At 33.3% G+C, this 13,923-nt stretch overlaps 1 protein-coding gene across 5 annotated transcripts in view; it reads left to right on the plus strand.

Annotated features, from left to right (window-relative positions):
* Nucleotides 1–13,923, plus strand: part of LOC118199327 (axotactin-like) — a 260,812-nt gene that overhangs the window by 156,561 nt on the left and 90,328 nt on the right. For all 5 annotated transcript variants that reach the window (XM_085824186.1, XM_085824184.1, XM_085824183.1 and 2 more), the window contains 3 exons: nt 3,674–3,957; nt 6,441–6,614; nt 12,792–13,014. In XM_085824186.1, the coding sequence (XP_085680312.1) occupies nt 3,674–3,957; nt 6,441–6,614; nt 12,792–13,014 (681 nt within the window). The remainder of the gene's footprint in view (nt 1–3,673; nt 3,958–6,440; nt 6,615–12,791; nt 13,015–13,923) is intronic.

The following is a 13,923-nucleotide window of genomic DNA, read 5'->3' on the forward strand; positions in this document are numbered from 1 at the left end:
CTGAGTTCCAGTACAAAAAGGTAATGTTCCTTCATTTGTGTTGTTTAATGCAAGACCACATATATTTGCATTCACAGGGCTTAATTTCTAAAATCAGGAGTGCCGGAGCTCTATGGAAGGCTGTCAGGAAGGCGTAAAAATTAATAAAATAAATAATAAAAAACAAGATGACTAATAATTTAAATATTAAAATATTTTGATATAATTAAAAAATTAATAAATGATTAACTGCATGATAAATAGTTAAATAAAAGACATAAAATGTCACGCCTTCATCAGCTGGACTCGGTATGAACTCAAGATTTTTTCCCACACCCATTATATAGCTCTGAATTGCTCCTTCGGATCTCTACTTTTTTTCACACCTGCAGGTCTAGATCTTGCTGGTGCTATCTCCCATTTTGCTCAGGATGCACATAATGAGGTTGATCTGTTTTTGGACTTACAGCCACCAGGTTTCTGGGCTGAAGTTTTGAAAAATCTACCAAAACATTGGCAGAAAATCAAAGATTTGGGTGGTGATTACTACCTGCACTAAAGGTACTGCTTTCATTCCCCCTAACTTTATTAAGAATTTTTTTTTTAGGGGAAAACTTTTGTTACAACCAAATAGTTCAAACTTGTACCTCTTTCATAGGCAAATTCTAAATTTTTATCATAATTAAGCATACTTGAATCCTAATCAAGTAACAACATTGGTTTTTAGAAATCTGTATGATCAATGAAGAGAAACTGTTTTAATGTCAGTGATGGTAGCTAAAATAATATTTGCTGATTTTTTGTTTTTATCTGCCTAAAGGTAAAATTCCATAAATCTTGAATCGTCAATTTCACTAATAGTCTCTACAAAAGAGTTTTTACCAATATATCAGGTAGGCCATTGGCCGCTCGTAATTTTTAAAATAGATCAAGGGTGCATGAAGACCATGTCCGAAGACAAAGGATGGTCGGGATGGCAAAGCCTCGAGGTCAAGCTTCTGTTTACTGCATTGGAGTGAGGAGAAGTCCTTTCACTAATGGCAAAAATCCTGTCTATAGGTGTTGAAAGGTTATTCGCCGAAGTCAGTCACGTGAGAGGTCACCCTCCCAAGAACTGATCCCGTGAGATGCTGCTTGAAAACAGTGGGCTGTGAATTGAGTTATATTTTTGTGAAAGTAAAATAAAGTCCTGTAATATTCTGCATAATTATTTGAAAGGCATGTTTAATTTTCATCTTCTGAAATTTGTACAATTCATATGGCTGCTTTAAATCCTGCAGTTAGTTTTTCTAAGGTAGTCTTTACTTTTTTGATACGATCAATATGTTCGATGATGGTTCCTAACAACTTTTGGACTTTTTCATCTTGGAGCTATGAACTGCTTCATTGAATTCATTTGGGATTTCAGCCTTTCTTGACCGTGTTTTTTCACTGTAGAGTTTTCTACTAGGTTTTTCTTCAGATATTTCAGCAGCAATTAATTGCGGGAAGTCTTCTGCTTTTGGGATGGAAGGTTTAGTTTTCTGCTCTGGTTTTTTCTCAAATTCGCATCGGTATTCAGGGCATCCACGATAGCTACAAACATGTTTTTCTTTGCAGAAAATGCAGGTGGGTTTTTCTTCTTCTTTTAACGTGCAAACATTGCTTCTGTGCAGTCCACCGCATTTACAGCATATTTCTGGGTTTGTGCGTAGGTGCTGGGAGTGTCCCCACTCCTGGCACCTAAAACACTGCGTAGGTCTTTTCTTAGGATTCCATTTTTCAATGCTGATATTTATGCTGAACATATTAATGAGGCTGTAAATCACTTGTCCATTTGTGGTTTTCTTTAATTCTAGCAGCCACATTGGGAGTTTCTCGAAATTGTTTTGCGAGATCTTTGGAATTGTTTAATTTTTACGATCGGAAATTTCTTTCTTTGAAGATCTTCAAAGATTGACTCTTCAGGGGTTTTATCAGGTAAATTTTTCAGTACTACTTTTATTGGCTTTTCCCAGCTTAGTTGGTAGGTGTGGAAAGGTACCCCTCGCTTGTTAAGCATTTCTGTAATTGCATGATACTCTTCTGCACCTTTCAACTGAATGAAGATAGTTTGACCCTTCATTTGTGCTTCAAATTCATCAATGCAGTTTTCTCTTAGATATCCTTCAACTTTAATCCAGTCGATTTGTCCTTGCTGAAATACTATGGGGGCGGAGTTTCATCTTCTGTGGCTCCTCCTTCTGCAGCGTTAATTTCAGGATCTAATCTTTCGAAGTGATTTTTTTTTTTTCAATTTCCATTGGTTCTGAGTCTTGGGGTGGTTTTGCAAATTTCTTTGGTGATTTCCATTCTCCTTCTTTATAGTTTGTTCCCTTATCTTTTTCTTCCTGCTCTGCTTCTGCTCCTTGTTTTCCTGTTTCTTTCTCAAAATAATACAGAGACTTCCTGCTCGGTTGTCATCTTTTTGATTGCTTCTAAGCCAAATTTTGGTATTAAATCCGCTTGCTCCTGAACAGATAGATCATATATGTTATCAGTATTGTACCTAGTCTTCAGCACTTCAAGTAATTCTTCCTGTACATTCCTTGCCGTTTTTGCTTTCTTGATTTTCTTTTTCGGAGATTTGATGAAATCTTCTTTCCTTAGCTTGTGTGACTTCGTTGATCTGAAAGATCTATCTAAATCCGTATCAGTATCTTCTTCGTCTGTTTTAGACGATGGTGTCCTAAAAATGGACATTTTTGTGTACCTGAGGGTACCTAAATCAGTTAAAATAACTTCGAACATAAAATCACTAGAAACTGAGCTGTCCGCCTACTGGACTGGGACAGTCTGCGCGAATGTGAGTCTAATGTAAAATTCCATTATGATTATTTGTAAATTTAAATAACAAAGTCTGATGTGGACACCACATGACTCCCTTGTATGGCCTATTAAATTATACACATTTTTTGCTTCATTTCATTTAAACTTATTTCCTGGAATTTCGTTACAGATATATTTATCATTCAATTAATTCAGTTTTTTATTTGTTGGTAAGTCAAAAATACATAAAAACTTAGAGCATTGTTAAAAATTGTAAAATACAGAAAAACGTAAAACACGAAGTACAGTTAAAAACAGTTGAAAGAAACAATTTTTACAAATAAAATTATAGTTTCTATGCAAAAACAAGCATTTTAGCCAGTGAGGAAGACAGATTTTTTGGTGCGAAAAATTGAAAGTTTACTTTTGATCCAACTCAGCGAAAGGACACTGAAGTTGCTGCACAAGCCAACTTAATTCACTATTCAACTAAGAATTTCAAATGTAAACTAATGGCGGTCTTGTTAGGCTTAGTACCATATAAACAAATTTTAAATTCTTGTTAATCCTACAACAAATCTTTACCAGAACATCATGAAGAAATCTCTTCTAAATCCATTTTACAATCTGTTTTGAAAACAGAGTTCTTTATTCTGTCCATGCATACTGATGTCGTGCAAAAACATCTTTGAAATAGATTAGAGTGGTTGAAGTGGATATTTTCATTGAAATATGGTAACCAAAATTTTTCACGATTACAACACTTCCTTTACATTATACAAATAGTTATAAACAATTTAAATTTAGTTTTGTAATTTTAATAAAAGTATATGCAGAGTAATAATCATTTAATGTCATTAATAGAATTATTAAATTTTTAATTAGTTTTTTTTAATATTTTTTTAAGCTTACGGACTTATACTTGGATGAAATCATCGGGTAGTCATGAATACATTACAAGCATAGGCAGCCAGTCAGAAGGATGCAAATGTGCAGAAAAGCATGAATGTGCAAATACTTCACTTCTATGTAACTGTGACATTGTAGATTCTCGATGGCGTGTGGATGAAGGAGACTACACAAACCCAAGTCATTTGGGCATAACTAGAATTTATATTCTTCAGCCAGAAAATTTAGAGCCAGGAGCTGAAGGGCGACTTACTCTGGGCCCTCTTGAATGTGTAGAGACTGGTAAATTTTTTAATTGTGTTCTAAACTTTGAAATTGGTTCAAATAGTGCTTTCATATTTTTTTCTTTATGAAATATTTCTAAGTTGTAATGTTGAAGATGCTGTACATATTTATACTGAATGGAATTCTATTAGGAAAGCATAACACTTTCAAGATGACATGCCTTTGTTTAAGACATTCCCTGGGAACGAAGGAGAGCCGAAAGGAATGCTCCCATAGGATGGAGGGTTTTGCATTGCTAAGCCTAACTTTTAAGGGGGAGATCTTTAAAAAAGTCATAACATCATAATTTTTGGTATCATTTTAAATTATTATTTAAGCTATCATATCTGTTAAAATAAGCATTTAATAGTCTTTCTTCTTTACATGAAAACATTAAAAAACAGCTTACTTTAAAAATAATTTTTGGATAAACTATTCGAATTAGTTTTAATTATTAATTCTAACATTAATGAAATGCTAAGCATAGTGATCTTCAGACTTTCATTTCAGTGAACCCATGAATCTATAATTTTTTTAGGGACGAGACACCCCTTGATCTCTAAAAAATTAATTATTGAAAGCATTGAAAATATTTTGTTGTTATTATTATACACTTTAAGTAGAGACTAAAAGTAATTTTTTTCATTATTTATTTTACTCATATAAACAGATCTACTTCACATTATCTTAATAATAGAAACAAAAATTTAATTATTTTGAATGGCTTATAATCCATGTGGTATTAAAAAATCCTTTCAAGATTTGATTATAAATTTTGGAAACCCTTAAAGAGTTGAAAAAAACCCCAGGGTCACATGGAATTCAATTTGAAGACCACTGCAGTAAAAGATGCAGGTAGGAAAAGAAAATTCTTACTCATTAAAAAAAAATTGAGCATATTAAAGTGTGCATGTGATACATTTGTTTTAAAATTTTATATTTTCTTAAGTACTCCTAAATTACAATGACAATTTTAAAATTAGTAATTTTTGTTTATTTATATATATATATACGAGGGTTGGAACTTTAATAGTGTCAACACAGCTGAAAAAACGCTACGTAACAAAACCAAAGAATTTCGCGTATACCACATGTGAACATACCTACCTTACCTCTCAGCAAAAAGAATCGTCCTGCCTACATCACGCGCATGCGGAGTGACGCGAAGAACGGATCCTTGTATTAGCTCGCGGTCTAAAGTAAGTGTTGTCAGGATGTTTTCAAAACAAGAACAACGATGTTGGATAAAAATTGAATGTGACAGAGGTTGTACAGCACAACAGTGTCATCAAAGCCTTCAAGAGGCTTGCGGGGAATCTGCATTGCCTTACAGAACCATAGCAAGATTGGTGAAAGCATTCAATGAAGGACGCCAAAACGTGGCAGACATGCTGCGGCCAGGTCGTCCGAGTGTCAGCGATGCAGACGTGCAAGCTGTTGCCGCACTAATGGACAGTGATCGCCACCAAATGATTCGTCAGCTGGCCGGACAAACAGGATTAGCACATACGACTGTGCTGCACATTCTGAAGGAGCGCCTGTCCATGAGAAAAATTGCTTCACGATGGGTTCCACATCAGTTGACGGAAATGCAGAAATGGCTATGATACGATGCTGCCCGAACCCACGTGGAGCGCTATGAGTGCGAAGGAGATGCTTTTTTATGCCGTATCATTACGCTGGATGAGACTTGGGCCCGATCGTAGCAGCTAGAACTGAAACGTCAGTCAAACGAATGGCGTCATCACGGGTCACCACGACGTTCGAAATTACGTCAGAACCCCAGCAATGTGTAAGTTATGGTGATTCTCGTGTACGACTGTGATAGTGTCATCCTAATGCATACCGTTCCCCCACAGCAGACCATCACTGCCCAGTATTACTGCTCATTTTTGGAGCACAGTCTCCAACCAGCTTTGAGAAAAAAACGGCGACACTTTCTGCACAACGCTCCTCTCATTTTGCATGACAATGCTCGGCCGCATGCAGCGCAAGCTGTGACTGATTTGTTCAAGCGATGAGACTAGGAAGTGCTTTACCATCCACCATACTCCCCAGATCTAAGCCCTTGTGACTATGACTTAATTCCTAAGATGAACGAACCACCACTCGCTTCCAAACTGTTCCTAAGATTCTTGCGGCAGTAGACTGACCCATTCAAACTATCAACAAAACAGGCGCTGCTACAGGTATTCTGTGACTTCCACATCATTGGAAACGAGTTGTACACAACGCTGGCGACTATATTGAAGGACTGTAAAACATGGTGACATGAATCACTTTTGTATTCCTTGTAAATAAATAGTTGCCACTATTAAAGTTCCAACCCTCGTGTATATATATATATATATATATATATATATATATTAAAACTCCTGTTGTCTCCTTGGTTATGCAAATATTTTTACATAATAATTAAATACTCCCCAAATAAAACGCATAGCTTGATATCTATGGAAATCTTAATTAAAAATATGCTACATTCCCCCTTTTAATTCTAGATACGCAAGAGTATGTTATAACATTTAAGACATGGAATTCCTATATAGAAGTACCAGGATGGCGAAGAGGTGACATTGCTTTCAGCTTTAGGACATCAAATAGCCAAGCTGTTTTGATATACCAAGCCTCCATTCTTTATACTCATGGATATCTTCGAGTGTTGCTAATAAATGGTAGTTATTTTTTGTTTTGATTGTATGTCATTTTTGCAAAACAATATTTATTTTTTATTTCAGGACAGAATATTTCAAATATTTATCTAGTTATCTGTTTAAAGGGTAATTTTATCACTTTGTCACAAAATTTGTATTAATATAATTCATAACTGTATAATAAAATATTACATTGCAAATTTGAGTACTATCTGTTGGGAGTGATTTTTTTTTCTATATGTGATAAATGATTAATAGAATTTGTATTAATAGCATTTTATGAGAAGGAAATATGGGAAGTAAGGATGTTACTTGCCTAGAGAGAAATGCTCATGCAGTATACTGTTATCATAATACTTTTAGTATGAAAATTACATTCTATATAAAAATTACATTCTTCAAAGTTATTTTGATTTGCCTTATCGCATAAGATGAATTGAAAAACTGATAAAAGTTTAGTAAATTATTTTCATGTTTATACATTTTTCTAATTTTCTGTTGTAAGTGTTGAATAATGAATGTGGTGTGATCTCTGGTGCACTAATGGAGCCATTCCATATAATGATGTAGATAACTGATTTGTATTTAAGTTATGTTGTGTCTGACTGCATTTGAACTAAAAGCACATGTATTATAAATATGCAAGGAGTTCTATTAACACAGTGACAACAATTGACAATTAATATTGAATGCACAGGAACAAATCATTTGGAGAGAAAGTGATTATCCTCATTATGTGAGGATCTTGCTAGTGACAAGAGTTTCTCTAGTTGAGTGTTTCAAAGGCACTCTATGATCATGCTGTGTCTGAAACAGTTTTCAGACTGAATTAGCCTTTTAAATTGCTCGGTTGTATTTTATGTCCTCCGACTTCTTATAGTTGAAGGGTATATCAGAGGCCCTGACAACAGACACAGCACAGATTGCCAAAATACCTGTTGCTGGCTGTGAAATTATGACTCTTGTAATGTCATGTGGAAGCATTAATGAACAAGTTACTACTCCTGCAATATCGGAGCATATGGTCTCACATCTTGTAACAGCTCGAAAACTAGGGCTCTGCAGGGACCCATATTTATTTATAGATTTTTATTACTTATCTAAATGTTGAATGGATGCATCTAAATTATAATTAGGTTAACCCATTAACTGCCAAAACTAAAATGAACAATTTTTCCCTTATACAAATAATAATGAGTATTAAATTAAGTATTTATAACATAAATTTATGTTGAAAATAAAGAAAATGCTCTTACGTGTGGAAAGATTAGTGTTGTGTTCACACAACATCAGCGGAATAAGAATACAGATATTTAGTGAGTATTTATTGTACTTGTGTGCTGGATTACTTTTTAGCTGTATAATGTTTTAGAAATCTAAAAATCACTTTACTTGTAATTAATTTAATATTAAAATTTACATTGTATTTCTTTTACAAATACAGGTTATTTTCAATTGAAATGTTGAAGCATGGAAAGCTTCATCACAATCAGGATGTAATGCTTTATTACATATTTTGCATCTATAAACAGTTTGGTTATGGCATTCTTTATAACGAAGTTTTCTGTTATTGTCGGACTTTACGATAAAATGTCTACCATCTCCTTTCAGTGGCTTCTGAATGTTGAATTTATTATATCTTCCTGTTGCTGATCTGTTTCTGGCTAATTCTACAATTTCAATAGGAGATTGCAAAAGGAAGATGTAATCTTCATGTCTGAAATGTAAAAGAAACTTTTCAATTTCCAAATATAGAATATTTCCAAATGTAGAATATTCAAATATATAGTTTCCAAATATAGAATATTTGGAATATTTGGAAATAAAATTTCCAATGAAACTTTTTAATTTTCAATAATAGAAAGTCGCGATATGTTCTGTGTATTTGTTAAGGATGCATCAATGTAATTAGTAAATATTGGCCACCACCATTTTTTGTCACGAACTCTTATTCTGTTATTGGTTACTAAATTGGTGCATAAATCAACTTCTCCCATTTTGGAATTGTGTTTTCAATAGGATGTAACTGATATTCAAAAACCTTTTTCCTGGAATTGTGTTTTCAATAGGATGTAACTGATATTCAAAAACCTTTTTCCTTTACGTTCTTGAATAATGGGAAATACTTTTTAAGGGCTGAATTTTTCCAGATGTTGAACCAACAGTTAGAACCGAATTGTTGTTCCATCGGACAAAAATTTTGTTTTTCTGTTCATAATGGAAACCATAATAGCCCCTGTGTTTCTTACGGACACATTTTATCATTTGTTATGGGCATATTTGTATGTGGTTTTTTTAATTGTTCCTGTAGCACTAAATCATTTATTTTTTAGATGACAGAGAAGTTGAAATCATACCTGATGGTTACGTTTTTTATGCATTTGAAGTTTCAGTTTTCTATTTTTTAAACTTTTTCATATGATTAGCATTGTTTTTAGAAGGCTGAAATCTACTTCTTATGTGCACTTATACATCCCCAGCAGTATTATTTGGTAAAATATCATTATTATTATGCAAAGCATTATGATTCCCTTCTGCTTTGTCACTAGCTTCTGCAATTTCTGATGAAACAAACACAATATCGTTTCATTCTGGTCATTATCATCATATGTTTCTTTATCAAAAAGTCTTTAAAGGACTTCTTTAATGTAAGGTACCTGGTTGTCTGTCAACCAGGGTATCTAAAGGCATGAGTAAATAAGGAGAATACCCTCTTCCCGTTGGCGTTGCACTAATGCAACACCTATTTTCGATTACATCTCCACACAAATACAAACAGCTGATTGATGAAATTTTCTTATAAGAGGTGACCTTGGCTGAAAATAGATCACCCCTAAAGATGGCGATTCTTTTGTTAATTTTTTTCAGCAAAAATACCTGGTCAAAAATTTTAATTAAATTTTGTGTCAAGTACGAGACTAATTATGAGGTGTATTCAGAAACTAAGTACCGTAAAAAAAAAAAAAAAAAAAAAGTAAAACAATTTTTGCGAATCCAATTTTATTTTTACATGAAAATACATGTCTTAAACTATTTTTCAACATAGTTTCCGCCAATGATTAAACACTTGTCATAGCGGGTGACCAGTTTTTGTATACTATCATCAAAGAAACTTCCCGGCAGTTTCGATAACCACGACTCCACAGCATTTTTCGTGTCATCGTCAGATCCAAAGCGCTTGCCACCAAGCTCGCGCTTCATGTGCAGGAACAAGTGATAGTCGGACGGCGCCAAGTCCGGGCTGTACGGCGGGTGATCGAACTGCTCCCAATGAAACTGTCGAATTAATGATTGAGTGACACCAGCAGTATGGGGCTGAGCATTGTCATGGAGCAACACAATTCCTTTACTGAGCATTCCTCTTCGTTTTTTTTTTTTAATGACACGCCTTAGTTTTGTTAAAGTCTCACAATATCGTGCCGCATTAATGGTTTCACCTCTGGGAAGAAATTCAGTAAGCCTTTCCTATCCCAGAAGACAGTGCACACGATTTTTTGTGATGACATTGTCACTTTGAACTTTTGTTTTTTTGGAGAATGAGTGTGTCTCCACTCCATCAATTGTTGTTTCGATTTTGGTGTGAAATGACACACCCAAGTTTCATCACCTGTCACAATTTGGTTTAAAAAGTTTTTTCCCTCATCACTGTACCGCGTGAGAAATGTCAAGGCACTACCAAGTCGCTTTGTTTTGTGAACATCAGTGAGCATTTTTGGAACCCATCGGGAACACAGTTTGCGATAATTGAAGTGGCCAGACACAATTTCGAACAAAACAGTACATGAAATTTGTGGAAATGCCCCTGAAAGAGTTGTCATTGTGAAGCGTCTGTTCTCATGAATTGCTTCATAAACTTTCCTTACCAAATCATCGGTGACAACAGAAGGCCGACCACTCCGAGCCTTGGCGTGGACATTTGTTCGACCTGCATTAAACATTCTTACCCACTTTCTCACCATTCCGTCACTTATCGCGTATTCACCATAAACTTCTGTCACTTGACGATAAATTTCGGCCGGTTTAACATTCCTCACATTCAAAAATTTAATCACTGCACGAATCTCACGGTCAGCAGGAGAACTAATTGTCTTAAACATTTTGAATGTGCACAGCAAACTGAAAACACAACATAGAACAACCAAAATGGCGACAATTGAAAGTCAGTGAACAAGAAAGACTAGTGCGCATGCCCGTGACGCCTACCACAGCGCTGCGACAGTGCTAGAATGAAACGGTACTTAGTTTCCGAATACGCTACGTATTATGAACAAAATTATTGTTGAATATAAACATTTTTATAAAGAAATAATCTTCATAATATTCCCTACAAAAAAGCATATGCTGGTAAAAAATATCTTTGGTAGTTATGCTTTTGTACACATTTATTTTGACCGTTGCATTAACACAACACCAGCGGCTAATTTGTTAAGAAAATTCTGCATCTGAAAAATGATTTCTTTTATCATTTAAGTATAAAACAGAATCTTGCTTCAAAAATTTTTTTTCTTGTATAAATTACTTAAGTTTTTTGATGACATGAAGGTCAAATTATATGAATTATTATTTGATTTAATTATATGATATGTATTGATAAATGTTTTAAGTGGAAAATGAAAGAAGCGAAAATTAAATTCTTTATCTACTACAGAAGAATGTGATGAAACTAAGAACGTTTCTTTCTGTAATAATATGATTCATGCAAATTAGTTATCTAGAAATCACTTAAGAACATTTTTTGATTTCAGGTAGTCAACCAATTAAAAAGTACATGCTTTGAAACAAATTTTTAGCTAGAGTGAACTAATGAAAATAAAAAAGAATGAAAAGTGTATTTATATTATACCCATAATCTTGCCAAACTATCTAAAACATCCATGAAATTCCAACAGCAAATAATTTATATGGCCTTCATAAAGCAAAATCCTGACTAAATAACTGATATATGAAATAAAGATTGTGGGATCCCAAAAGATATTTGATTTGTGTTAAAGTGTTATATAAATATAAGGTATTTTTTGTCAAATAGATTGGGATATATTAGAATAAAATGAAGTGATGAATGCAAGTGACGTACACAACTATTTATCATTTCACAAATGAGCAACTGTAGAACATTAATTTGAATTAAATCTTCAAGTTATTGAAATTGAGAGGTTAAAGAAAGTAAATGGTAGAAAAGACAGATGCTTAAATTAGTGAAATTTTCAAAATGTCAGAAATTCTGAAAGGAAAAGCAGCTTGAGATTAAAGATTAATAATTTTGGTCCCAATCTTGCTGTCTTTTATACCAGTGAAATAATTGTCCCCTTTCTTTAAAAAAAAATATATATATATATATTGGGATCTGGGCACTTAAGGTATCTCATATTTATCAATCCTGATAAAATTAAGGAGCATCAATGAATCCAGTCAGTTTGCTGTAGATTTCTGTCATATGTTCAAGTGATGTAATAAATTTGTTTAAAGAATATATTTTTAATATGCGGTCTTGTCAGTGAAAGCCTAAAATAAGCATTGATTGTATATAGTTTTAGTGCCTTTTGACTGAGTGTAGCAGTGCAAAATTAAAAACTAATTTAATTATTCTGAGATTTTTTGTGTTATCTTTTTTCCTTGTTGATAATAACTGTCTTGTAATTTGCTTCTGTTATAAAGTTTTATAATAAGTTTATTGTAGTAACCATAAAATGTTGCAGGAATTTTTCTCCTATTTATTTATAATTAATGTACTTGAATAGTTTTTCAACTGAGAATTGCAATTGAGCTCTCAGTTTTAAATAATCAGTTTTACTGTATTAATAGTATTGCCTTTAAACATTAAAAAAGTATTGTTAATTTGAGGTAATTTGAATAGTTAGTCAATTGAGAACTGTAACTGAGTTCTCTCAGTTATTACTATTATCAATTTGGCAATATTAATTATAATGCTCTGGAGAAAATTTCAAATATTATTTGTTAATTTGATGTAGAGTGTATTCTGTTCTAACAAAAAGTGTTGTTCATTAATTATGTAACTTTTCATATTGTGTAATTGTATTTTTACAATGAAAATCTTTGCAAAGATTCATGGAATTGTATTTGTAGAATGTTGTAATACCTTATGTCATAAGAGATATTAGCAAAACTGTGAGAAATTCAATTTAAATTGTGTTAAATATTTTGTATGTGATATTAATTTGTACTTTTATTTTCAATTAGATCATGAACTCTCTTTTGAGTTTACTGTTGGCAGTCAACCACGAAGTGTGATAGTAAAATCTCGGCGAAAATTAAATTCGGGTGAATGGCAACAAGTATGGGTAGACCATGATATGCATCATATGCGGTTCACTGTCAATTTAGATTCTGCAATGGTGGATTATGGAGAATCACATGGTGTGGGACCATTTGAAGGACCTCTGTATGTTGGTGGCGTCCCAGAGTAAGTTAAAGATTGTTCTAAATTTTAATGCAATGATTTAGAGTTTTACATTATATAGACATTGATATGCATTAAAAAATTAATGTATATGTAATGAAGCAAACTTAGCTATACTGATTGCACAGATATTAAAGATGCAGATACTGTTATATTGTAAAAGCGTATATAGCATAAATATGTACAATCTTGATCCATAATGAAGAGCAAAACTGACATTAAAGGCAGATTCTTTATTTCACTAAACATTTTATTGCCACAAACAAATTGGGCTGCTACATGCTTACACTTTTGGTAGCTCTGTAGTAAGAAGAGAGTAAGTAGTAAGCAGCAGTCCAACTAGGGTGAGCTAAAGAAAGCTTGTGTTGATGATGAAATCTTAATTCATAATGAGTTAGTTTTGGTTCTCAAAAATAAAATTTTAATGAAATTATTTATCTTAAGCAAAATATGTTCTTTTCTCCTTCATATCTCCAATACAGCAGAAAAAGACAAAACAATCTTTGTGTCATTTTTAAATAATCAAATGACTAATTTATTCTATTACCATGCTACCAGTTTAACATTTTAATGGTCATCAACAAGCTGAGGTTTCTTTCCTGTTATGCATCATGGTGAGCACAGACGAACACAGCTCACATTACTTATTTACTAAATACACTAAATTTATGATTGACAGATATCAGGTGTATTTGGGAAGAAAGAAGTGCTTAATCTCACTAGTACAAAAAGATTAAATTGCCACACAGCCTAGGTTAACTGAGGCATAGCTCCCACATGTTTCTGAAATGTTTGCACAGGGGGATCAACTAGCATATGTTTGTATTTAGCGATATACAATTGCTGCATATTATAGTTAGATTTCATTTGTGTGCAAACAACCTCTTTATTTCATTCTTTCATGGGATTATG

This window comes from Stegodyphus dumicola, chromosome 9 (assembly GCF_044657685.1).
Source record: "Stegodyphus dumicola isolate Sdum_Otavi_A_Nest chromosome 9, ASM4465768v1".
NCBI lineage: Eukaryota > Metazoa > Arthropoda > Arachnida > Araneae > Eresidae > Stegodyphus > Stegodyphus dumicola.